General features: G+C 40.7%; 1 protein-coding gene across 10 annotated transcripts in view; it reads right to left on the bottom strand.

The window, feature by feature from the left end:
- Window positions 1-8,019: 8,019 nt before the first annotated feature.
- LOC117901079 (anoctamin-8) overlaps window positions 8,020-27,362 on the bottom strand; it is a 38,317-nt gene continuing 18,974 nt past the window's right edge. For 3 of the 10 annotated variants that reach the window (XM_034811692.1, XM_034811694.1, XM_034811693.1), the window contains exons 3-19: window positions 21,154-21,406; window positions 20,618-20,988; window positions 20,264-20,556; window positions 19,696-19,851; window positions 18,358-18,423; window positions 15,027-15,162; window positions 14,832-14,962; window positions 14,487-14,771; window positions 14,100-14,429; window positions 13,667-14,038; window positions 13,511-13,602; window positions 13,251-13,355; window positions 12,618-12,903; window positions 11,729-11,827; window positions 10,900-11,413; window positions 9,975-10,120; window positions 8,020-9,914 (exon numbers count right to left, since the gene is read on the bottom strand). In XM_034811692.1, the coding sequence (XP_034667583.1) occupies window positions 9,681-9,914; window positions 9,975-10,120; window positions 10,900-11,413; window positions 11,729-11,827; window positions 12,618-12,903; window positions 13,251-13,355; window positions 13,511-13,602; window positions 13,667-14,038; window positions 14,100-14,429; window positions 14,487-14,771; window positions 14,832-14,962; window positions 15,027-15,162; window positions 18,358-18,423; window positions 19,696-19,851; window positions 20,264-20,556; window positions 20,618-20,988; window positions 21,154-21,406 (3,869 nt within the window). In that variant the 3' untranslated portion in view covers window positions 8,020-9,680. The remainder of the gene's footprint in view (window positions 9,915-9,974; window positions 10,121-10,899; window positions 11,414-11,728; window positions 11,828-12,617; window positions 12,904-13,250; window positions 13,356-13,510; window positions 13,603-13,666; window positions 14,039-14,099; window positions 14,430-14,486; window positions 14,772-14,831; window positions 14,963-15,026; window positions 15,163-18,357; window positions 18,424-19,695; window positions 19,852-20,263; window positions 20,557-20,617; window positions 20,989-21,153; window positions 21,407-27,362) is intronic. The other 7 variants (XM_034811696.1, XM_034811697.1, XM_034811695.1 and 4 more) reach the window with 7 other exon arrangements.

Below are 27,362 nucleotides of genomic sequence, written 5' to 3'. Positions count from 1 at the left end.
TCGAAACTTTTTTACCCGGTACTCAGTAGTACATCTGTAAGTTAAAGGTTTTTTCAAATTATACATTTTACAATTTTTTACAAATGTCATCTACAACTACATCACTTCTCAAGCTCCCCCTCCCCTACAGCCGCACACTGCACGAAGTAGAGTGTGGAATGAGAGAATGTGCAAAAAATAAGCAAAGCTGCTGGACTGGGAGGGGGTAGCCACTGAAAATGAATTTCTTTATTCTGCCTATAATAATGATCCAATCTAATCCCATTTCGGTGATCTTATGGATATGGTCCGGAATTGCGTTTTCAGAGTTCTCCTTTCCTCAAAATTGTGGATACAACAGATTTTTGCCATTTTGCCATCGGAAGGTGGCGGGTCTAATTTTTGAAATGGACTTGTATTAGTGTGATATCACAGCAGTCTAGAGGCAAAATTCGGTGGCTCTAGCTGTTATAGTCTCTGAGAACTAGCCGACAAACAAGACGGACAGATGGACAAACAGACAGACATAGACTCGGCTATTGATGCTGATCAAAAATGTACATACATACATACTTTAGATGTCGGAAACGTTTTCTTCTGTGCGTTCATCCACTTTTGTGCACAAATTCAATATACCCTATTTACTCTTCGAGTATTGTGAATAAAAAGTTCCATTTTCTGTTTGTGCTCGAGCACAAAAAGTAGTTCTTGCGATTCTAAGTGCTGCTTCTAGCCAATTGATGTTGATAGATATTAACCTCTGGGGCGAGTACTCAGTGTGTGGTGTGTCACATGGACACATTTAGGTACAGAATCGCCATTAAATTCATAATGACATATTAAAAAGATGTGTGCTATGTGGAATAAAACAGAAATATGTGTTTTCTTATGGGTGAAGTGAGCAAACCGAATATGAGGTGCTACATGGAGCGAAAGTACATAGGTGCGAATGATTATTCAACAAATAATATGTTAAAAATTCAATAATTTGCTAATCTTAGGCTGCAAATTAAAGCCATTTGGCCCTATTAAATGTGGAAGTTTCAGATAAAGTATTGGGATAATCGAAAAGGGATTCACGGGTCATTCAACATTTTCCGAAAACTAATCCTCAACCAAATATTCTGGCAATTTTTAATTCCACATGGCTACCCAACTGAACCTCTTTTTAGTTTAGTTTTAAATTAGTTTGAAAGCAGATTTGATCGTGATTACTTAGAAGGTCTAGGCTAGGCCTTTTAAAGTTGGAACTCAATTGAGTTGAATACTCGCACAAATAAACTAAAACTCGCAGATTGATTGCTGTCAAAAGAGATTGATCCACAAGAGAGGGACTTAAAGATTCAAAGTAGAGCCTCCGTTTAATGTGGAGCCCACCTAGCCCTAATGGATGATGCCCAAGTACATTTCGTTTGAAATTCAATTAAAGCAACCAGTTCAGTATGACCTTTCAAATGCAATTCCAGCGATCGTTCCATTTCCATTCCCACTCTCTTCTTAATCTCTTTTCCTGGGAGGTGTGCTATAAAGGTAGTGCTACTGAATGGGCAATGCGTTAAAAGCTTAACAGCATAGTCTCACAAATTAGAACCACTTTGTTTCTGCGGTGATTCTAATTTCTTTTTTATACCCGGTACTCGAAGAGTAAATAGGGTATATTGTATTTGTGGGGAACAACGGTTGTATGTAACGCACAGAAGGAAACGTTTGTATAAAGTATATATATTCTTGCCCCAGCCTTTCCTCCGCCTCTGCCTCTGCCGTGGCTAAACCCACCCCGTCCCGCAGCTTATATTTGTTTTTTTTTCACATTTTCTCATTCACACTCTGCTTCGCGGTTGGCTCGGTAGTCATAGGCCTGTAGTCCTTCCGTCCGTGTGTCCGTCCGTCCGTCTGTCCATCCTTATGATTACCTAGTACTCAGAGACCATAAGAGATAGGGCAGCCAAGTTTTGCATCCAGACTTAATACTTAATAAATGAGCCCCACCCCTCTCCCACAGCCACAATTTTAAAGATAAAAGAAAACTAAAAACGATATTCTGTAGGGAATAACTATATATGTATATCAGATCAACGAATTGGGATCAGATTGAATCATTATTATAGCCAGAATGAAGAAATTCATTTGCAGTGTCCATCCCCGTTTTTGTTATTTGCACATTCTTTCATTCCACATTCTGCTTCGTGTAGTGTGCGGCTCTTGGGGAGGGGACGAGCTAAAGAAGCGTGTTGGCGGGAGAAGTGATGTAGATGTACGATACATATGTAGAAAAAATGTAAAATGTACAATTTGAAAGAAAGGTACCGATGTACTACCGAGTACCGGGTATACAAGTTGTGACGCGAACGAAGCGTCTCACACGTCCGTCCTCGTTTTTAACTTAAATTTTTTATTTTGTTATTTGACCTTCAGTCATCAGCTGTCATAAATCTCAACCAGCATATCAAGCGTTTATCCACCACGAATAACTTGGCGACTCCCAATTATAGTATAGCTTCAACCAAAATGGCAAAAATGGCTAGGTTATAAGAAAAATCCTCCAGTAATTAGAACCTCAAGCTATAATTTTACAGCCGCCAATGCATTAAAATGGTCGGATCTAATTTCTGGACAATTCTAATTTGTGAGCGTTCTAATTTTTGAGAATCTGCTGTATTCGTTTCTGTTCTTTGTACTCTAAGCAATTATATTGAGCTTTTGTGTATTGGATAAACGAAAATGTAAATTATAAAACAATTAAAGGCTGTCAACGGCAACTTGAGCAAGTGCGCTCTCGTGTGAATGTCGGTAGAGAATGGCTAATTAAACGTAATTAATTTTCACATACCTCAAAACTTATAGCATTCAAACCAAATAGAATCGAGAGACGAGAGTGTGAGTGTGAGTGATGTGGGCCTTACTATATATACTTTAATAGCCCCAACCGGCTGAATCTTAAAAGTGATTTAAAAAGTTGCATTAAGATAAACAGCAATAACCACAAAGTGTTATAGCAATTATAATTTGAATTTAAGCTCACAGTGGCTGGGTTTTGCAACAGGTGAATAAACCATGTAGCTTCAGATGTGGACTCGGACTAAAGAAAAAAAAAACTTAATTACACAAAAATAACACCTTGGGGGCCATTTACCGTTGCGCCCTCGAGGCGTGGCCGATTCTGTCGTTTCATTTTATTTTCGATGGCATCCTCTTCGCTCTCTCTCTGACCAACAATAAATTAATGGCCCGAGCAACCATTTTCAGACACACAAGTTTTCGGCTACTGGATGGGAGATCCCATGTCTCTCCCCTTTGAGGTTGGCTTTCTCGCTCGTAACCATATACCTTCCAACAAGAAACAAAACCGAAATTTAGGGGAAAAAATGGCATTTAACTGTAACTCGCGCAATGTGAAACATTTTCGGGTCAGGTGCACAACTCCACAGACTCCGCAGAGATTTCTCCAACAACCTGCGGTGTCCCAGACAACGCCATAAAAAAGCGTTTGTTGCTTTAGTTGCTGTTCGTTGGGTCCATTATCTTACGGTAATATCGCTTAAAAAGCCTTGTCTGTTTGTGTACCATCAGCACCACCACTATGATTCATGAATACGTTCGGCCGCCGGGTAACCTTCGCGATCTCTAGGGTACATACGAGTACATATTTATGTATGTATGTATGTATGAAGCTCGTTATGGTTTCCTCTACATTATTTGTTTTTGGAGATCTTGGTGCTACTTTTCCGTTTGGCTCTTGCGCAGATTCATTTTTGAGCTGTTCATTTTGATTTGTTAGCAGCTCCTGTTGAGGTGCTTTTATACCTGGTACTCGAAGAGTACATTGGGTATATTGTATTTGTGCACAAAGTGAATGTATGTAACGCACAGAAGGAAACGTTTCCGACCCCATAAAGTATATATGTACATATTTTCTTTATCAGCATCAAAAACCGAGTCGATAGAGCCATGTCTGTCGGTCCGTCTGCCCGACTATCCGTCTATCCGTCTGTCCGTCTTGTTTGTCGGCTAGTTCTCAGAGACTATAAAAGCTAGAGCCACCAAATTTTGCCTCCAGACTGCTCTAGGTTAACACTGAAACCGGTGTATTTCAAAAATTAGCCCCGCCCCGCAAAAGAGCGAAAGCCTTCAAAAGCTACAATTTTGAAGATAAAAGAAAACTAAAAACATTCGGCAGGGAATGACCATATCTATCAGATCACCGAATTGTATCATTTTTCCGATTGTATCATTATTTAAGCCAGAATAAAGAAATTAATTTGCAGTGGCTAAACCCACCCTGTCCAGCAGCTAGCTTTTGTTGTTTTTTTTCACATTCTCTCATTCACACTCTGCTTCTGCATTTGCCGCTGGCCGCTGCCTCTGCCGAGGCTCTGCCTCTGACGTGGATCTGCAATGTGTGGGTCTAGGGAAGGGGGGCGAGCTAACGAAGCGTGTTGGCGTGAGAAGTTATGTAGATGTAGATGAAAGGTGTCGAAAAAATGTAAAATGTCAAATGCAAAATTCGAAAAAAAAACAATATGATACAGGTACACTGACTGAGTGCCGGGTATAAAAGTTGTTACGCGTAAGATGCGTCTCACACGTCCCTTCTTGTCTTTTTTTTTTATTTTTTCTTTTGTGCATGTGTTTCTTTTAGGTTTATTGCAAGACACTTATTGTAGTGGCTTTTTTGGTTGTTGTCTTTAGTTTCGTCTCCAATTTCCGGTTAAGCAGCAGCAAATTCCATTCGTCCATTGTTGCTATAGCATGAAAGAAGAAGGAAGAAGCTTTTTATCTTCTAGCTATTTATATCTCTGGTTTGTAGATCCTTACAGTTTCTCCTAATTGTAGACGTATCCGCCCATTGAAACTTCACCACTGCACTATGAGTAAAAAGCCCGAATTTTTTACATTAATGTAATTTTTTGGGGTAAAATATTTGAATGCGACTAAAATTTTCTGATTCCTGAATATCAAGATAGAATAAAACTGGTTTTAGAAGATTTTTACGGAATACCATACATTTTTTGCGCACTTTCAAAGTCGGCTGATTTTGAGATGCTTTGACTTGTGAAAAAGTGCGGGAAATATTGAGCAAATTGCAGCAATTGTAGCTCGATTTCAAAGCTTAAATAAAGTTAGTAGTAGTTAGTAAAGTAGTTATTTAATTGTCCAATGATTTGTTCGTGTATATTTTAAACTTGGTACTAACAATTGCACGTGTGTTCTAGGGAATATTAATTTTGTTCAGCACACCACTTCACAAAGGTTCTTTTTGCCCGTTTTTGCCCCGTCTCGGATTATTTTAAATTTTGCAGATGCTTATGGGTTCACTCATGCTGCGCAGCTGGAGGTCTGGAGCAACAACAATCGTGAAGCAGACGCAATAAAATGTTGTACCTTAGAAATTATTGACGAAAACTGACAAACTAAAGATTAAACTATTACATATAAACGAAAATTATCAAATTTATTGCTTTGGTAAACAAGTACTAAGCGTAATGCAATCGAATTTTGAGCCATTCCAATCAAATTACACTAAACCAATCAATCATTCAATTATTTAATAAAATATATTTTATTAAAGTTTTAACATGTTTTAGAGGATATTTTATCATAATTAATCTTTTGAATACATTTTTTATTCCCGGTACTCGAAGAGTAAATAGGGTATATTGTATTTGTGCCCAAAGTGGATGTATGTAACAGACAGAAGGGAATGTTTCCGACCCGATAAAGTATATATATTCTTGATCAACATCAATAGCCGAGTCTATACAGCCATGTCTGCCTGTTCGTCCGTTATTCCCCACAAATATAATACACCCTATTTACTATTCGAGTACCGGTTATAAAAAACTATACGGTACAGATATACTGCCTGAGTACCGGGATTAAAAGTTGTGACGCGTAAGAAGCGTCTTCTTCTCGTTTATAATAAATACGTCGTAAATTGGTTCCAGTTCGTATGGGGGCGGGAGGTAGGCGGGGTCAAAATGACCCCTACTTTAGTCTAACGAACACCTCCAACTTGTCTAGGTCTAGCATTATTTTTTAGATTATTGCCAAAAAATCGGGCTTTTTACCCATATTGCACTGCCCACAAAGTGATGCAAATTATTTGGCAAATTTATCATCCCACAACAACGTTATCTGTCATGTGAAACATACACCACTTAGTAGAGACGACAACCGTCAGACAAGCGTTCCAGTCGCTCCACAAAGACCCACCATGCCATAACGCACTCGTAATGCGTCTCGTACCCTCTCTCTCAGAGAAGTGAAAGGGAGGCAGGGGGTCAAGATGGGAGCAGAGGATTACGGGAGCGAGGTCTTAAAAAGCGCGTTAATTAGCCGTACGTGAGGAGTGCGTTTGTCAAGCGGTTAAATGGTCAACGACTGCTACACTCTGCGCTCTGCGCGGTTCAGACATTGCTATCAAAAAACTCAAATCAGTTACAGCAAAAGCTCACCTGCAACAATGACAAGTGTTGATGACGATGAACGAGGTATGGGGTCCGAGATAATCGTAAGCCCCTACGTGTCGAGTGACGAGACAGAGACCCTACTGTGTGTTTGTGTGGAAAGCTGACTTGACCCGTGTCCACCATTCGTTAAGCTTGGATATAAAACAAAATGAAAAATGTTGTTGCAAAATAAGAAAAAAATCTGAGACAAAAAAAAAGAGGAGGGACGTGTGTGGCGCTTCTTTTATACCCGGTACACAGTAGTACATCTGTACCTTAGAGGTTTTTTTTTTTTAATTTTTTATTTGAAAAATGTAAATTTCTAGCAAAGTGTGGAATGAGAGAAATTTAAAAAAAAAAAAAATCAATTTATTCATTCTGGCTTAGTAATGATCCCATTTAATCTGATAGACATGGTCATTCTATACGTAATGCAATTTTTAGTTTTATCTTATCTTCAGGCACAAGCCATGGTGCTGAGCGTTAAACTCTCATCTGGCTGCCACAACCGAACCGAACAAACGTCAGTGGTTCAAATGCAAGTAATGATAATAACATAACATCATATCCAGCAGCCTGCTTAGGATTTTCGGACTCAACAACCGATAAAGATAACTGAAATAAGATTGCCAAACCCCCCAAAAGAGAGGAAATTTAATAATTGTCTGAGAAAAGACAGATCTTCAATAAAGTTGAAAACAAAAAAAACAAAAAATAAAATCGTATCTTCAAAATGTAGGATACAGCAGATTTTCTCCCTTTGTAGGGACGGAAGGGGCGGGGCTCTAGCTTTTATAGTCTCTGAGAACTAGCCGACAAACATGGCTATATCGACTCGGCTATTAATTCTGATCGTCGGAAACGCTTCCTTCTGAGTGTTACATTTTTTCCCCCCAAATACAATATACCCTATTTACTCTTCGAGTACCGGGTATTAAAAAACTCTGGAAACACTTGTATCTTAACAAGTGCGTGGGCAGGGCAGGGGGATCGAAGGAGCTTGTCTATTAGATTTAAACGTAATGATTAAACCACAGGCAGTGCAAGTGCAATCAATTCTGGAAAAGTTCCATCACTGACCCCAAGCAATCCATTATCCTTGACCTTTATTAACACGATTTACTTCTCTACTGTTTACTGTTTACATATTTCACAGTTCTCCTTGGTTACGAAGACGAGTACGATGAGATTGTTTAATCAGGATAGCAAAAAGAACAAGAAAAACAGAAAAAAGGAAGGGGATTGGGATAGGGATAGGAAAAAATGTGTAATATTAATAAGAGTTAAGGAACGTAAAGTTCGTCTGTAAAACTGGGTGATTTACTGCAGCATTTACGAGGATTTGCTGGAATACTAGTAGATCACTAGAAAATATATACATATGTACAATTATTTAGGTACGAATATTAAAAAGTGTAAAATATTTTATATTACAGTTCTTCCAATCCGATGTGTCCAGTTCTTTACTAATTGCAGCCACTCCTAAAATTGAGCCACCAACAAACACAAACCCAAGTTGGCACCCGAATGGAATAATACTACAACATTTAAATTTTTTTCAAATTAATTTGCTTTAGTTTAACTTGCTATGTTTCTTTTTGTTTCGTTCTGTTTTTTTTCCAACGCAAGAGCACGTACAATTAATAGTATTACTGTAATGGTTTAAATTTTTGTTTTTGACCTTCACTTCATTTATGCTCTTAAATTCTACCAAATATTTACAAATATCATTCGTGTGTGTGTGTGTGTGTGTGTGTATGTGTATGTGGGTGGGACTGTGTAGAGTGTTTGCATTCGAAAATTTAACTTAATTGTGAGTTTCGTTTTGGTTAGATTCTCAAGCTGAAAAAAACATTTAGTAAATTTATGACAAACATTTGCAGCATTTGATAAATATAATTTTGTTTTTGTTGATAGCAAGCTGGAATTTATGCGAGTGCGAAAGGCTCCTTGTATTTGGAAGGAACAATGGACGATATTATCTCACGGTTATGCATGCTGGGTGTTTGCTCATGCGTCGTGTGTTTGCTTGATTGCTTCATCTTTGTATATGTATATGTATGTATATATACGTATGTATGTACATATGTATAAAAATATTCGTTTCAGTGGCAACATAAGTTTATAACATAACACTTGATACACTTCTTTGCGTGCTGTAACAAATTGACAACAATAACTACCAGAAACACATTAACTGCTAAAACGCTGAACAAAAATTGTTTTCACAATTATTTTTTTTATACCCGGTACTCGAAGAGTAAATAGGATAGATTGTATTCGTGCACAAAAGTGGTTGTATGTAAGAAAACGTTGTCGACCCCATAAAGTATTTATATTCTTGATCAGCGTCAAGCGGGTCGTTGTTGCCATGTCAGTCTGTCCGTCCGTTCGTCTATCCGTCTGTCCGTCCGTCCGACTATCCGTCTGTCCTTCCGTCGTTTTGAGCGCCTGGATCTCAGAGACTCTAAAAGGTTGAGCCACCGAATTTTACCTCTAGACTTCTGTGATATCACACTGATACAAATGTATCTCAAGAATTGGCCCCGCCCCCTTTCGCCCACACAAAGGTCGAAAATCTGCTGTATCCACAATTTTAAAGATAAGCGGAATCTAAAAACACGCTTTCGTAGGGAATGACCATATCTATCATAACCAATTTGGGATCAGATTGGATCATTATTATAGCCAGAATGAACAAATTCCTTTGCAGTGGCTAAACCCACCCGGTCCATACTCCACACTCTGCTTCGTTAAGGCAGGTGGGCGAGATAACAGAGCGTGTTGTCGTGAGAGGCTATGTAGATGTATATGCCAGATGAAGAAAAAATTGTAAATTGGAAAAAACCGCTAAGGTACAGTGGTAGTACTGAGTACCGGGTATAAAAGTTGTGACGCGTAAAATGCTCTCTCTCTCTCACTCGTCCCTTCTCGATTTTTTTTGGAGAGTACAATATTTGCGATTTCTATTAAAGTTGAGTGCAAAATACTATTTCAGATATCGAAATGGATCTGCCCGCTTTTGTTGGTAGATTAAGTTGGGTTTCTTTTGCTTTCTACTAATAGGTTTAGCTAATTAATTCCTGCCAACTGTGGATAAGACACACATTCAGCCAATTTGCTCACGGTAACTTTGACTAGAACTCTGCTAATTAGATGGGTAGAGGGGGTAAAGGGTGCATAGAAAAACTATTTACAGAGTGTGTTTGTGTTTGTGCTGCTGCTGCTAATGAATTTCAACTCTTGAGAAGTCTAGTCATCTGTGTGCGGATGTGGATGATGATACTGCTGCTGTTGGTATTGATGGTGATGCTGCATCGATGTGCCTGCCTGGCTCGATGTGGATGTCGGTGCTGTCGTTGTGGATACGTTTGCTGTTAAAGGCTTGATCGCAGGTTGGAGATCCTCAATTTGAATCAGTTGTTCGATGGGTATAAGAGACAGTTCCCCTCCCACTGCCTGGTGAATTGGCAGCTTAGCCAGAGCCTAAATTATTAGTTCGATTAGTTGGTAAGTTAGGTTACTGTTTCAGTCTCAGTTGCCTACCTTGGCATGCTCTACAGCTATGGTGGCTGCCTTTTCAGCCTCCCGCTGTCTTCGTTCTTTTAGTTTTAGCGAGAATATTGCCACGGATCTCGCACTTTTCACCAGTTTTTGCTTGAGGCGCGATTTCTTGGCCGCTAGTTCAGCCGCTAAAAAACGAAACAAGACATTAGCAGACTAAAAACGAGAAGGGACGTATGAGACGCTTCTTACGCGTCACAACTTTTATACCAGGCACTCAGTACAACATCGGCACCTTAGCAGTTATTTGTCAAATTTTACATTTTTTCTTCATCTGTCATCTACATCTACAACACTTCTCACGCCAACACCACGCTCCTTTAGCTCGCCTCGCGTCAGGGCAGAGACGCGGCAGAGACGCGGTAGAGGCAGAGGCAGATGCAGAGACGTGTCAGAGGTAGAGGCCGCACACTGCGCGAGGCACATTGTGATTGAAAGAATGTGCAAAAAACAAATATAAGATGCGGGACGGATCCAATTGGATCCCAATTTGGTGATCTGATAGATATGGCCATTCCCTACGGAATTTTTTTAGTTTTCTTTTATCTTCAAAATTATAGATTTGGGAGGTTTTTGCCGCGGGGGCGGAAGGGGGCGGTTCTCATTTTTTAAATACACTTGTAACAGTGTGAGCATTTGGTGGCTCTAGCTTTTATGGTCTCTGAGATCCAGGCGCTCAACAAGACGGACGGACAGACGGACAGGCGGATGGACGGACAGACAGACATGGCTCTATCGACTCGTTTATTGATGCTGATCAAGAATATGTATATACTTTATGGGGTCGGAAACGTTTCGTTCTGTGCGTTACATACAACCGTTATTCCCCATAAATACCATATACCCTACTTACTCTTCGAGTACCGGGTATAATAAAAGATCGAATTAAGTTGAGCATTTGTCATACCCTTCGCTTCGTCATCTAAAGCGCCCGCTGATGTGGAGGCAGCGGCAGACTCTTCCTTTTCCTTCTCCTTTTCTCGTTCCTTCTCCTTTTCCCGTTCTTTCTCCCTTTGCTTCTCCTTTTCTTTCTCCTCTTTCCTTTCCTTTTCCTTCTCCTCCTTCCGTTCCCTTCCTCGCTCTTTCTCCTCCTTCTTTTCTCTCTCCTTCTCCTCCTTCTCCAGTTTCTTTTGCTGCTTATGCGATGAACTGGATGACGAATTTGATAGGGCACCCACACTGGGCCTTGATTGGGAATTACTGATACTACCGGAGGCTCCGTTAGGTCCTAGCCCACTGGGACTGAAAACGCTCCCACCGCCGCCCGACGATGAGGAGGATGATGCCACTATATGCTGTTGTTGCTGCGAGGCTGGTGGGGTGGCCAACAAGCTTCCCGGAGTACCCGTTTTCAGGGCCACGTTGCTCCACGATGGGGCAGGCTTTAAAATATCCGAGGTATCGTCACTGTTTCCGAGTTCCTTAAGTTGAAAAATTACAGATGGAAGTTTATATTATTTTGCTTTGGATGTACATATGTTCATATGAATATCTCAATAACTACACACATCAAAAGCTTTTTAAAATACTGTAATAAGCTATGAAGATTGGTTGTATGCTGTAAGAAGTTCATGCCATTTGTTAGTGGGTGAAATGGGTGAAAGGCCAGCTTGTCTTTTGAGTGTGATTAAGCTTCTTCTACACAACATCAAAAACATACATATCGAACAACAAACACATTCTGTTTGGGTGTATAATATATGGTTATACATATTGTATTTGTATCTCTGCACTACCTTGGCAATACAATCTATGCTTCTATGCAGATTCGCATTGTCGTTGACTTTTAAACGTGACATCCATTCGGGTGCATGGAGTTTTATGTGTAGCTTGTCCTTTAAACGGCAAAAGTCAAGTGGGGTGGTTAGGTTAGAGTGAGTATTTGTTTTCGTATTACGACTTTTGGCTTAGTAATGGGGATGTACTTGTTGGGATTTGAGAAAACTTCTTTGAGGGGGAGCTTTTAAACTGCATCAAGGGTGTGCTACCACATTCTATGGGGGTTTCCTATGGTTTGCCCTGGAAGTTGTGCTGAAAAATTGGATTTCTTCCAATGAAGAACACGACACGATTTTTCTGCTTCGAACCAAACTAACTTTTTCTGAAGCATATGGGGCTTAGAAATGGTGCCGTATCATCGGCACTCGGCACATCGGAATTAATGACTTTAGAAAAACTCAGGAACACTCAGGTGTTTTTTTAAGATTTTTTCATGTTTTAGGGTTGGTTGAGCAATTTTACGTGTCTCTTCGTAGATTTTGATGACTAATAACTTGAACAACGTCGAATTAATGCACCTATACCCAATATAGAACACTTTTCCTACTCTGTTCTATGTTCTATGTTCGGTTTTCAAATTCTCTGCTAAGCTTATTATTCTTCCGCAAAGTCTAGCAAAATGAGTAAGAAATTATAGAACAGCCTTTGTAATATTAATCACACGTATCGAGATTGTTAAAGTGATTGCAGGTATCGACGGGGTCTTTTTGTTTAGTAATTGGAAGAGTCTACAAATACAGACATAAAATTGAGCAGCTACAGGCCGACACAGTCTTAGACAGTCTAAGGATACTCATTGTGAATTTGTAGTAGAGAGAGACTGTAGAGTCTTCCCCAAGATCTTACACTCATTGTCAAATGTGTTGCACTCTCTGCCGATATTTTTCGTGTCTTGAAGGGCGGTATCTCCGAGATCCTCTGTTGATGTTGCTGCTGCAGTTGCTGTTGCGGCTGATATTGCGCTGATAGTTGCCGCATCGTAGCACGCTGGGGACTGCTGCTGTTGCTGCTGCCAGTGTGATCGGCAGAGTCGCTTGATTTCTTACGGAACGGCGGTATTTCCGGCAAATGTATCGGTTGCATCCGGGCAGCATATGCGGCTGAGTTTAGGGCTAGCGTGCTGGCGGATGCTCTGTGTGCCATAAAAGATAGCGAATATACAAAACGTGGAAAATGTATTAAAGTGTAAGAAAAAGGAGAGTACAAAGAGAGTAAATAAATTGTAAGCTTGACATTAGTAATAGGGTAATAGTAATTGACTAGTATATAGGGTAAGCTTAGCCCATTTCGAAAGCTTTGCATTACAATCAAATTTTGAAGGCTGTAACACACAGGGAAAGAGAAGCAGATTTGTTACAGATTTTAGTTGATTTACCATTGATTCATTGATTTTTAATCAAACTAAAACCTGTAACAAATCTCTGAATTTACAGCATTAAAAAAAATCCTTCATCTAGTTGAGCTCGATCCAACATTTACCCGATTTGTTGCTGTTGTTTGGTCATAAGGCTTAGATTTCGCACAGAATATCCAATAAATGGTGGTATTTCCGGTATAAAGTACAGAGATTTTCTAACACAAGCTCTAAAGAATTGTTTTATCAGAAATAATGCAAAATAAATTGGAGAATGAGTAATAAAGAAATGCATAAAGAAAATCAAATTTACAGTAAAAGATTGAAGGAAAAAATTCCAAGTGTTTTTCTATTATAAGTATTATGATGAGGCGAAGGCACTCACCCTCCATTGCCATCATAATGCAGACTGGAAAGGGAGGCGCCTCCATGCGGTGGTGTTGACTCGTGCAGCGGTCTAATAAGTATGGTGCTGGTCTATAAAATGGTATACCAAATATAATATGTATTTCTAAAGTTACAACATTTAAAGACCTCGCACCTGAGAGGGTGGGGAATCGGGCGATGAATCACGATTCTCATAAATATTCACATCCGCCTCGATGTTGCGCCCATAGCCGGAGGCAGCAAACTCGTGCCCATAGAGCAGCATATCCTCTGCCACCTGGCTGTCCATAGACTGATCGTGTGTGGTGTTGGCGCCGCTCTCCGTTTGCAACATTCCACCGGAGCCCTCCTGTTCCGGCTGCGTGGAGGTCGTCGATTGTGGTGTCGGCGGGGTGGGACGTGGCGAGGTGCCCTTGCATTGCATTTCCCGTCGACAATGCTCGGCTCGGGCTATTTCCGCTGCCAGCCAAGAGGGCAACTCTGGCAGCAGCCAGGTGAGTGCCTGCCGCAGCCCCAACATGATGTGCTAGGTATATAATTTAGATGTGAAAGCATCAGAATGGCACGGTCAGAATCGTTTAACTCACTTCGAGTGTGACAATCAATATAATTGTCTGGGCTGTGGTTAGTCCTGGCCATAGCCTCGACACCTGACCAGAGAGTCCAATCAGGGCACAGTTCACAATCACAGCTGCCAGCGAGAGAATACTCAAAGCATTTTGCCAGGTGCCAATATTTGCCACTCGCTGTCCAAACGGTCGCTGGTGCACATGTGCCAGCTTGAACGCATCGGAACGTATCTCCATGAGGTTGTTGATCAACGCACACATACCAGCCAGTGGAAAGGCAGCCGAAAAGAGCACCACATATCCCATTTGCACCAGCATCTCCAGGTGATCGGAAAAGGTGCCATCGTACTGACATTACAAATAGGGAAATTATTAGAAATCGAAAGAGTACCACAACCGACGCACCTTATACAACGAACTCTCAATTTCAGCCTGGCCAATATTTCTTTTACTCGCTTTTTGACTTTGCTGATGGGTTTTTGTGGGCGTGCCAGAGGCCTCGGCCTTAAGCTCTGCCTCGGCTGTGGCCAATTCCTCTGCCAAACTACGTGTCAGATTCTGCGTGGGACTCAGGGCGCCCCACATGTTGAAACTCAATTTGGCCAGTTTATATTGCTCCACAAAATAGGGAAGGGCCGATTCACGTAGATTTCCAATAATTTGTCTCGAGATGAGCAGGCCAGCCAGTTGCTAAAGGAAAAGATACAGGAAGTTTAACGAGTTCAACAAAGTGTAATGGATTTTACTTACCTCTTTGAGCTTCTCTTCATCGCGCAAATAGAAGGCGATATAGAAGAGCGATAGAAAGGAGTTGACAAACTGGAATAGCGCGACTTTGGCTATCAAATGATTTTCATATTTCGATTGCAGGCGATAGTTTTCTGTGCATAAAACGAATACATTATTATAGGTTATAGAACTATGTACAAAATATGGATAGTCCACCTTTATCATTGAGCCACACAGCCAGCTTAAAGTAAGCCTCATCCATGAGGGTGATGGCTCCTGCTAGGAGTACTTTTGGTATGACACTCAGACAGCATAGGACACTATCCTCCGGCAGCTTGGAGTCCCACCAGTCCTTCAATAATTTGAGTAAGAAAAGTAAAACTTTTATCCCTCGAACACAAATATCAATCATCATAATTTGTATCCCACGCGCACACTCTCTTGCCACCTACTTTCCACCCAACGATTTCGGTGTCGCCAAGCCCACTTTTCTCTTAATTAAGCTGCAATTATTAATCATGTCCGCACTTCCTTTTCGACTGCTAATAGAATGCAGCATATTGAATGTTTACCCAGCGAATTTGATTATATTACAGGCTTTTCCGATGGTATTGTGGTTTCCCTTTGGCACCACCTTCAAAGCTTCAGTCCACCTGGCTGAGTGGATTGTTGCAAGGGTGGAAAGGCTCTTTAAAAGGCCACTGCTAATCCTGAAGTGAAGGAGCTCTGAACATGGCGATAGTTTATAAAATTGAGTTCTCTTTGGCGCCATTTTAATGGCGAAGTAATATTATTGAGAGTACTTTTCAATGCAGCATACTTGGACATTTCCTTTTTTTCCTTCACCAAAAAAAGAAAGTCTTGTCAGTGCATCCAATAAATGTCTCCATTAAATTAAATTTCAATACAATGCACGTACTCTAAAATGTTGCTAAAATGCCCTTATTCCTCTCAACATTTCTATAAAAATATTATTCAAGTGATCTAAAATAAAAAGTATTTGTTAAAGGTGCTTCTTTAGCAAGTTTAAAGTAGCCAACAACTTTATTAATCTTAGGAGACTATCTTATCTTATACGGAAGCACTAAATGAGAATTTATGGCATCATAAACTAACGTTTTCTATAGCATATTTGCATATGGAATGTAATCGTTATTGTTCTATTCAGTTAAAAGATGTGTCAATATTCATAGAGTTCCAATGGCTAACATAGAGTTTCAAGGGCTCCCCTGGATATTCCTCACTCGCTAGCATATATTAAATCCAACTATCCTTATGCCCCCCAAAAGACAGGTAGCAATGTAATCAACGGTCAGAGCTTATGACTGCTGGTCAGGTCAGAGCGTAAAAAGATCCAGTGTACATTTGTAAAACGGTCTTTTGCTTTAAGCAAAGTTGACCAATTAAAGTTAATTTCCCAGTAGATTGGATGTTGTCCGACAATTAACACTTGAAGGTTACAGATATTTGAGGGTTAGGAGTAAAATTGTTTAGTTTCATCCACAGTTTCTTCTATCAAGCTTACATTCCCCACTAGATAAATCTCATTCTATACTTTCTCTGGTTGCGCTAAGGCGGTATTCTTTATCGCTAGCTGTGAATTTAAATTAACGACAAAGTTATTGTTGAAATGGTAGGGGGAAAATGGAAACCGTATGGAAATAATGGACCCCATAGCCAATGCAAAAATGCTTAAAGTGCGTCAAGTTTTAATTGAAAGACCATTCGCACGCGTCTCAACTTTTATATCCGGACTCAGTCAACATTCATATATGTATGCATGTAGTACATTCATATGTGTTAGCTCTCCCCCAATATCACAGTGGTGGAGGCGAGTCTCAGGAATGCCCCTGACACTCCTGCAGATAAACCTCCATCATTGTAAGGCAGCATGCGCTGCCCTACTGCTCCACCTAGCCAAGGGTGGAGCCGATATGGTCCTCATTCAGGAGCCCTGGATCCTCGGAAACAGGGTGTCCGCCCTGAGGACTCAAGACTATAAGATATACGTAGCTGATAACAAAGGTAAAACAAGAACCTGCTTTATTGCAAAAAGAGAGTTGCACTTATTTTTGCTCCCATATTTCAGTAACGAAGAGCATACTGCAGTTAGCCTCGAAGGCCAGAAGAGCTCGCAGAGGATATGCTCTACGTACTTGGGGCACTACCAACCAGACTCCCTCCGCACACGGCCCTACACACGATCACATCGATCATAGAATCTTCCCTTCTGCACAAGGAATTCACCCTGACAGCCTTCCTTGACATAGAGAGCGCTTTAAACAACATTCTCCCGGCCGCCATCACGGGAGCACTGTCGGACCTGGGGATTGACTCCCGGACGGTGAGCCTTATCGATCAGATGTTTCAATGCAGGACCGCCAAATATTTGGGATTGCTCAACGACAGGAAGCTCGATTGGAAAATGAGCATGAAGGACAGGGTTAAGAAGGCCATAGTGGACCTCTATACCTGGAGAAAAGCCATCGGACGATGGCGTTACTGCGACGGGATGAACATCAGCCATTGCTTTAGGCTTCCAGACCACTGTAGAGTGTTGGCTACCAACTCTATGGTCTCCCAAATTTTTCTAGACGGACACTCGGTATGTCTTCTCAGACAGCCAGGCAGCGATTAAAGCACTAGGCTAAATTTCGTCCAATTTAGAGACTGTATATAACTGCCGTAGGTCTCTAAACAAGACCGCAGACAAGTTAGACCTGTTCCTAATCTGGGTCCACGGACACAAGGACATAAATGGGAACGACGCCGCCGACGAACTAGCCAGGCAAGGCACTACTTAACCTCTCCTACCGGAGAGGGAGCAAGTACTGATGCCCTTGGCAACGTGCAGGCTCCACGCACGAAATTTTCGAGCGTAAAGCAGACAGGCGTTGGCAGCAAACGAGCACCTGCAGGATCACACGATCTATATGGCCATGCCGATCGAAAAAACGCTAGGAAAGGCTGTACATTGATTGCAGAAGTTGTCGAGACGAGGAAGAGGAGGAATCGGTCCACCACTTCTTTTGTCACTGCTCACCACGGTTTAGGCAGCAGAAGCGGTTGGCGCCCATGCGGCATCACATCGGATCCATAATCAGTCCAAGTGAGATGGGGTGGGGGTGTTTCTCTCCCCCCAGCTACCGCCTTCACCTAACCTAACCTAGCGTGAATTTAAATGGCAAAATCTTCTCGAGTAGAGTTATCTTTGTGAATGGTTAGGATCTGGGGAAACAGTTTTAGCGGCGAACCACTAAAATAAAAGAATCCAATAGGGGGAAACAACATTTTAAAATAGAAACTACCTTTCCAAATAGAAACTGATGGATGATTGGTTATGCTTGATTTTGTGAATATGTTGATAAAGTGGATCAGCAACTATACTTTCCCCCTACATACTTTAATTTACAATTCCTAGAGACTGTCGTAAATATGAGAAACTATCTACGACTAAGATACAACACATGAGCGAGTCAAACATACAAACAACTTACAGACATTGATTAATTACAAGTAAATTGCAAGTTAAAAAATGAATAAGAACCTTGTGCAAATTATACATGCATTGAGCAATTCCTTTATCGGGTATTTTATGGTGATCCAGCCACTCCTGTGAAGTACAAAAAAGAAACCGAAACAGAAAAGTCCAAAGGAAAATATACAGATATGTAAAAACAATTTAATAAGGCGTGACGGGTGATAAACGTATTCATTTCCACTGCTTCTTTAACCGTATTCGTTGCAAAGAAAGACGCACTAAAAAGAAGAAAAAATAAAGTGCAAACAAAAAAGAGACAACAACAAGAAAATAAAAGTGTGTGCATGAAATTTCAACGCAATGACAGATGCAGCAGCAGCAACATGCACAGTGGAAGCGCAAACCAGCCAAAATATGAGAGTGCCCATGTGTGTGGCCGTGTGCTGCTGTTGTTTTTGTGAGTGATAGTGTGTGACTGCGTGAGTGCTCGAAAAAGCGTAAGAAAGAAGCCCTACTAATGTTAGCGCAAATTGATAAACAGGCAATACACGAGCACGCACATGAGCACAAACACACTTATGCATATCCTCGCAACACTCGCGCAAATTGGCCCCAAACAGACAAGCGCAAGGACCATGAGGCTGGGCGGACGAGTGGGTTCGGCGCGCTTGATCAAAACGTGCTTAAAAATACCCTTGCAAATAAAGCTTTATGTTTTCGTGAAGTACTGTATATGGATTTCCATAACCCATACAAATATGATTACGTAATAATAATATTCCTTAACGATTCTGTAGCTTTTGTGAAGCACTTTAGGTGAATAGCTGTAGATTTGTTGGTTCAATTAGGATCATTTTTTTTTGCTTGGATTTTGGCTGTTAACTAGATTTTGATGAAGTGAGAAATGGCAAATCAATCGTAAGTCAGCCAAGCGTTTAATCAGAGGGTTATTTTTAGCATGGCATAATGAATATTGAAATATTTGAAGCATTCAACTAAAACTAAACTACGTTGAGTATAATATCGAAATGATTCTATAAAAAATTGTGCATGCATATTGCATATGATATGAATACGAGAATGATATTGTGATATTTTTTTTAACGGGGTTCTTAAATCTTCGCCAATTAAGATCTACGCTAATTAAGAAGTTCGAAAACTCAAGAATCCTTGAATCATTCTCCAAAATTCGTTTTCAGCTTACTTCACTGAAGAATAAATTATTTTAAAAATCTGACAATGTCTAAATGGTTTTACTCTATATTTTAGTTCATACAAACACAACGAAACCTCTAAATCTTTTACCAACTTTGCAAGAGTATTTGAAAGACCAGTCCACACACACAGCACACACACACATAGAATCGATTAAAACTTTTTTGAATACTAAAATTCGCATCTTACCTGAAAGCGCAACATGAGAAACATCACAGCAAAGACCATACAGAGGCAGCATCCTATAATGGGAAAGCTAACCAAATATCGAAAGGCTCGTCGTTGCCAGGCGGGCGCCTCTTTGGGCTCCAGACGACCTGTCACATTGTTCTCCTCCAAAGGGCCCTAAAAAATAATAATAAGAACTTCAACGAGTACTAACGTGTGAGACGCTTTTTACGCGTCACAACTTTTTTACCCTCTCTTGTTTTTGTTTTTTATTGTTTTTTAATACCTGGTACTCGAAGAGTGAATAGGGTATATTGTATTTGTGGGGGAAAGTGGATGTATGAAGAGAAGAAAACGTTTTCGACCCCATTAAGTATTTATATTCTTGATCAGCATCAGGACAGACGAACGGACAGACAGACATGACTATATCGACTCGGCTATTGATGCTGATCACGAATATATACCTTATGGGGTCAGAATCGCTGCCATCTGTGTGTAACATTTTTTCGCCACAAATAAAATATACCCATTTTACTCTTCGAGTATCGGGTATAAATTAACCATCAATCAGTTGAAGAAAACTTACCTTGTACAGCGGCCTAGGTGGCTCGAGTAGTTCGGGCGGCGTGGACAGAGTACCCCAGCGAAAGGCCAACTCCACAGAGTACCTCTTCCAGGCCTCCAGATACAGTGAAGCCCAGGCCACATTGAACAGCGAGAAGAGCACGTGGCCCATGTCCTGTGCCGTTTGACCCTTGCCCCAGAGAATGCAGTAAAGAATTGTGCCAAAAACAGCCGGCACACCCAAGGCGCACGTGTAATGACCCAACCAGGCAAAGTAGAGGGCAACCTTCACCCCAAAATAAGCAGCAATGTCATCTGGAAGAAGGATAAGTGGTATGTTTTGATTTATTACAGAAGCATAAAACAGCGGACTCACCCAAAGGTTGCGGTGCAAATATTTGTTTCACCCAGTGAGTCTGAAGTTGTGTCAACGACCTTGGATCGTGCAGCGGAAAGACCTGTGTAATGAGACCCGACTCCTGCCAGGCGGCCACAATGCTCTGGCCCTCGGCCACTGCTGCGCGTCCATGCAGAGCATCGATGTCACTGCAGCCGGCACGCAGGCCCTGCAGCACCTGCAACACCAGCCACTGACGCTCTTGCGAGGTAAAGAGCGCGGTGCTGGCCACGTCACCTCTCAACTGCAGAAAACAATGGCTCTCGCGGGTGGTAAACTCCCTTAGGGCGCCACCTAGATCCGGACGCAGACGCTTGGGCAGGCGGGCCTCCTCGGCGGCTTTAAAAAGGCTTTGAGAAAGTATTTCAGTTGAAAATTATTTAATATTTTCAAATCCACAAACATTTAAAATGCATAAAATATAAATAATTAAATTTGCATTTCTCACGTTTAATAAACTACAAAAACTAAAGCTCTCATTTAATATAGTCACCGCTTGGGGCTGCGCCACTTACACATTCACGGGGGCACTGACATAGAAGGCATTCCGACGCGTGCTCTCATGTGCCTTGACCTGCACCAGGAGACCTAGCCCGGCCGGCGGTTGCGACCGAATGCGTGCCAGCAGCCAACGCAGTGCCTCGTCAGGGGAATCCTCGGGAAATTCAATGACTACGTCACATTGTGTTGGGATTTTATTCAGCCAGAGCCGACGCGGCGTCATCAAATGACCAGCGTAGGGAACTTTGCGGCGAATATGGCGGGAAGCTGCAAGAAAGCGTAAAACCAGAAAAAGTAGTAGGCGACTTGCTATGATTTCTGTTTAAATCTCTGACTACGCTTTAAGGCCAGCAGAAAATCTTTTCTCCTGTATCCCTCACCAACCATTTTCAGTTTATTTTTAATTTCCTTTTTACATTTTAATGCATATTTATACCCTGCACTCGAAGAGTAAATAGGGTATATTCAATTTTTGCTCGAAAGAGGATGTACATATGTAACGCACAGAATGAAACGTTTGCTACCCCATAAAGTATATATATTCTTGATTAGCATTAAATGCCGAGTCGATATAGCCATTTCTGTCAGTCCGTCCGTCTTGATCAGCGCCTACTTTATGGGGTCGGAAACGTTTCCTTCTGTGCGTTACATATGTATGTACATCGAGTGGCGGGTATAATAAGAGGACACAGGATATAATTTTTGTTCGACTTGTCCTGAGTTTTTCGAGTCAAAATTTCAAAAAATATACCGCACAAAAATCATCATTTTTGCATTTCAAAGCTTAATATTTCCCAGACGGGAAGCTGAAACCACAAAATGTTTGGGTATAAGTTGTAAGTTCATTACAACCAGGTGTAAGATACTTAAGTTATGTGAAAAAAAGAAACACATTTAAAATAAGAACTAAAAACAAATAAATACCAGATTTTAAAAATCATTTATAAACAAAGTTCTGCTATATAAAAAATATTACCAAACCGTTTCTAAGCGACATATTTTTCAGAAAAATTTAGTTTGGTTCGAAGCGGAAAGTTATTAAAGGAAATAAATATAACTATTCTCGTTTACACTTTGATTACACCTATTATTTCACCCATAATCCTCTACTGCATAATTTCTTTTAGATCCGAGTATTATTTATTCTAATTTCAAGTATTAAAATCGAATCGCTTTTTAATGTTGGCCAAATAACAACGAATTTCCAATCTAGCTTATGAAAACCTCATACTCGACCAAAATAAATTACCAAAAAGTCTCTTAACTCCACAAAGGCTCTCATAGATCCATTTCTAATTTTAACGATAAAAATTGAATGTTTAATGAAAGTAAGGGAGCTCCTCCATTAAAAAAAGTGTAGTTTCGGAGACGCTTATATCCTAATTGAAAAATGAAATCCCAAAGCTCTGCCAAATGATTGCTTTATGCTTTGAGCAATGCCTTGAATTTCTAAAGACCCAAATCAATTGTTCTTGGCTCAACATGAGCTCCCTATCTCTGTCAACATTAATTACACATTAAAACAAATATAAAAATTTCTATTCTGGTTACTGAATCGCTTTACTAGCGTCAATCCCATCTTATGTGGCAAATGTGGATATTTATGCAACAAATTGATTTAATAGATTATATTGTTGTCTCCATGGATGGCTGGAGGGAATTCCCTAGGGAATGACCATATCTATCCGATCGGTTGCAGTGGCTAAACCCACCCAATCCAGCAGCTTTTTTTATTTTTTACACATTCTCTCATTTTACACTCTGCTTCGCGCAGTGTGCAGCTCTAGGGGAGGGGGCGAGCTAAAAGAGCGTGTTGGCGTGAGAACTTATGTAGATGTAGATGACATATGTAGAAAAAATTTAACATTTGACATAAACCGCTAAGGTACAGATGTCTTACTGAGTTCTGGGTATAATAGATGTAACGCGTAAGAAGCGTCTGACACGTCTCTTTTCGTTTTATTTGATAAAACGCAATGAATCCCGCTCCAGCATTGGTCCAACCCATGGGTAGGATAAACCAAGATACACATAAGATGGGGGATCCCAAAGGTTTGTCTTTTTATTCCTCACAAATTTCTCATAAAATTGTGACAAAAGAATGCAACACCGACCTGCGAGCCCTTCTCTGAATAATTGGGAAACCATGAGGGATGAAATAATGAAGCTCCAAAGCAATAAAGGAGTAGCACAACAGGAAACTTTATAGCTGGTGTAGAATAGCTGACATCTGCCAATGAAGGTTAGGAGCAGGTCTAGATTAAGCTAAATTGCTTGTGAGATTGCAGTAGCAGATATTAAAGATTAGTATGTACTAGATATACGGAATGGGTACGCGCTTACGTATTACGTGATATGGTTAAAATAAAATGGAATATGTTAACCTTGAATATTGTATGGGAAATTTCTTAATCTAATATCAGCAATGAATAAAATTGAGACTTTGAATAAATCGTGAAAAATATAACTGGACACACCCATTCAACCACTCATTCGAAAGTCCTAAAGCTATGCAATGTCAGCAAAAAATAAATCTATATAAATAGCAAAAAATTAAAAAAAAGTTTCGTTAAACTAATTTCAGGAATAAAGCGAGATCTAAGTCAATTCCAATCTAACCCAATTCCATGTGATTAAATCTGGACATCAGGAACAGAGCACAGAGAATAATCATCAGAGACCTACATCAACATGGAACTACACACAATTCACTATACAGTCGGTACATGCTTTAGAGAAACATTCGGCTGTTAAATCAGCAGTGGGAATCCCCCAGGGTATGACAGCTAGCTGTGCTCTGAATAATTAACGAAATCAGCTTGTGGCTCGCTTGGGTGCCAAAACCAAACGCAGAAGAAACCCAGAACTTAACCCCAACCCGTAATCCGAAACCGGATCCGACCTCCAGAAATTTGTTGCATAAGAAGGAGGAGGTGGAGCTGTGAAGGCTTAAATTTAATAAACAGCTACCGAGACTTGAGCTTTGAGTGATTGGTGCAGCTTAGAGCCATTCATTCATCCATCTATCCATCCTTCTACCCACCCATGCCTGGTAGTTGTTCCTCACTGCAAAATTCAGTTAAAACAGTTTATGTTTTAATTAACCTTGATGATGATGATGATGATGATGGGCTAGAGCAACAGAACAGGAATGACTAGAGGTACTCATTAGCAAACGCTCAACACTCTACACGCTTCAGCACAGTGAATGCTTCACCTAATTAACTGCAGGAGCTCGAAATGCGTCTAATTGAAATTAGATGATGTAATTTTGATGATCTACTTTTACCTCCACCATCATCGGATATCATCTAATCACCGCGTCAAGTCAGGTACCATTTTAGGGGGTTCTAAACACTTCACGGGTCGACACGATGCACAGCACATGTCCCCTTGTTGGTGTGGGCTGAACCGGGCAAGTCAGGACTTGATGATGAGGCACATGAAGCATACGTATTCTGTCCAGTACCAAGTCACAAGGTGCAGCTCTCCCTTGCTACAAAATGTCACAAAGTAAAGATGGTTGCTTTAAAGAGGTCACCGCTAAAGGGGTTGATCGGAGCAAAACCTTCGAATAAATTCTATGGATATCTCTTTAAGCTAAGCACATAATTGGGTAAGTATGTACAGACAAATAAGGAATGTTGATGATATTTCAGCAGCACTTCTTGTACCTACTTATGCATTATTTTATAATTCGGTAAGTATGTATGTACAGACAAATAAGGAATGTTGATGATATTTCAGCAGCACTTCTTTTACCTACTTATGCATATTTTTTTTGATACTTCAAATTAATCGCTATACCCCAAAAACAATGAAACAATGAATCTCTGCTAGGAAATTCGAATCAGATTCGATCAATATTGTAGCCAGATTGACGAAATGCAAATGACAGATGTAGAAAAACTGTAAAATGTAAAATTCTAAAAAAAACATAAGATTACATACAAAGAAACATATGGATCACACTAAGGTTACATACGTACATAGGGCACTCGGACTCGGACGACTCGCACTACGGTTTGGTAAATTTTACCCTCCCCCTCGCGTAGTTTTTCCCCCACACTCGTCTGTCTCTCGTCTGTGTGAGTGCCCTCTTGTTGCCTTCCTTTGCTTGTATGTTCGAGTAGTTGTCCTTTAATGGCTTTTGTCGCACATCTTTATTGATGCACTGGTGAATCCTTCTTGTGATTAATGTAGGCAAGGCGGACCGAGCCGGACCGCACCGTACTCCGCTTTGCTCTCTCGATTCCTCCTCAGTTTAGCCAAACTTTTCCTATCCATGTCCTGCTCCACAGAGGACAGTGGACACTGAAGAGCCCACGCTTGGTCAGCATAAATTAATTGCATTTGTGTATGGGACACTGGCGACACTGAAGAGTAAAATATCGCAGAGTCGAGTGGGTGGACCCCTCGTCTTCTTGGTTAGATATAGTACCTCCCTGGGTGCTGAGATTCTCTCTAGGGAGCTGTGGGTGTGAGGAGCATATTTCATATGCAGGTTCAGTTTTAATCGGACTAAGTGAGAGACCGTGTGGTTAGTTACGCATTCAACCAAATTGGATATTTAATATGGGCAGCCAAAATTTTACTAGGGCACAGCAAGGCATTTGCCTGGCCTGGTCAAAAGGACCATCTGCAGACTGCAATGCATCACAAAGATCAAGGAGATATGTATGCACAAGATTTAAAGTGACAGTCGCGTTAACACATTCCTGACAGCTTGTTTGCTTGGCCACCGAAGGATGTAATCGATTTCATAAAGAAGTCATGTTTATAAGAGCATTACCGATACCGTTCAATTCGTGCGTTATTACAAATAAAGTTTTGCAAGCTAACAAGATTGAGCCATCTCGAGTCTAGCGTATTATGAAAGTGTAAACAGCCTTCACAAATGTTTCCCTAAACATGTGCAAAACAAGTAAAGTAAGTGAAGCGTTCATGTTCATGATATATTATGATATGATCTGATACATCATTATTAATTTTTTCGTAATTTCTGTGCAGTGCTGTGAAACTGAGACTCAAAACAAAAAATTCCCTCAAAGGCCATCAAAACATTTCAGAAATCCCTCACCCAATGCCAGAGAGTGAGTGAGAGAGAGAGAGAGTGAGAGAGAGAGAGAGAGTGAGAGAGAGAGAGAGAGAGGGAGAGAGAGAGAGAGAGAGAGAGCTCAGAGTGTCGCCTGTTCTCTCCTCTATGCCTGTAAATTATTAAGTTTCTCTAAGGTACCGTGGTTTCGGCCAACGGCAGTGAGAGACGATTTTAATGTTCAGATATTTTATTTCCGGCACTACAGGCTCGGTTGAATATGAGTGTAAAACTAAAATAAACGAGAAGGGACGTGTGAGACGCTTCTTACGCTTCACAACTTTTATACCCGGCACTCAGTACTACATCTGCACCTTAGCGGTTATTTGTCAAATTTAACATTTTTTCTTCAGCTGTCATCTACACTTCTCACGCCAACACGCTCCTTTAGCTCCCCCCTTCCCTAGAGCAACACACTGCAGAGTCATGGCAGAGACGCGGCAGAAGCAGAGACGTGTCAGAGGCAGAGGCCACAAACTGTGCGAAGCAGAGTCTGAATGAGAGAATGTGTAAAAAACAAATATAAGCAGCGGGACTGGGTGGGTTTAGCCACTGCAAATTAATTTCTTCATTGTGGCTATAATAATGCTCCAATCGAATCCAAATTTGGTGATATGATATATACATATGGTCATTCCCTACGGAATGGCGTTTTTAGTTTTCTTTTATCTTCAAAATTGTGGAAATAAGAGAAAAAAAAAATTGTAATATAACAATAAATATGTAATCACAATCCAAGCCAGCCACTTTCCTGATCAAAAGTGCAGAAGAAATCGTGCGAAAGTTTCGTTAAACTAATTTCAGGAATAAAGCGAGATCTAAGTCAATTCCAATCTAACCCAATTCCATGTGATTAAATCTGGACATCAGGAACAGAGCACAGAGAATAATCATCAGAGACCTACATCAACATGGAACTACACACAATTCACTATACAGTCGGTACATGCTTTAGAGAAACATTCGGCTGTTAAATCAGCAGTGGGAATCCCCCAGGGTATGACAGCTAGCTGTGCTCTGAATAATTAACGAAATCAGCTTGTGGCTCGCTTGGGTGCCAAAACCAAACGCAGAAGAAACCCAGAACTTAACCCCAACCCGTAAACCGAAACCGGATCCGACCTCCAG

The sequence above is a fragment of the Drosophila subobscura genome, chromosome U (assembly GCF_008121235.1).
Source record: "Drosophila subobscura isolate 14011-0131.10 chromosome U, UCBerk_Dsub_1.0, whole genome shotgun sequence".
Classification (NCBI taxonomy): domain Eukaryota; kingdom Metazoa; phylum Arthropoda; class Insecta; order Diptera; family Drosophilidae; genus Drosophila; species Drosophila subobscura.
This window is presented reverse-complemented; position numbering and strand designations above follow the sequence as displayed.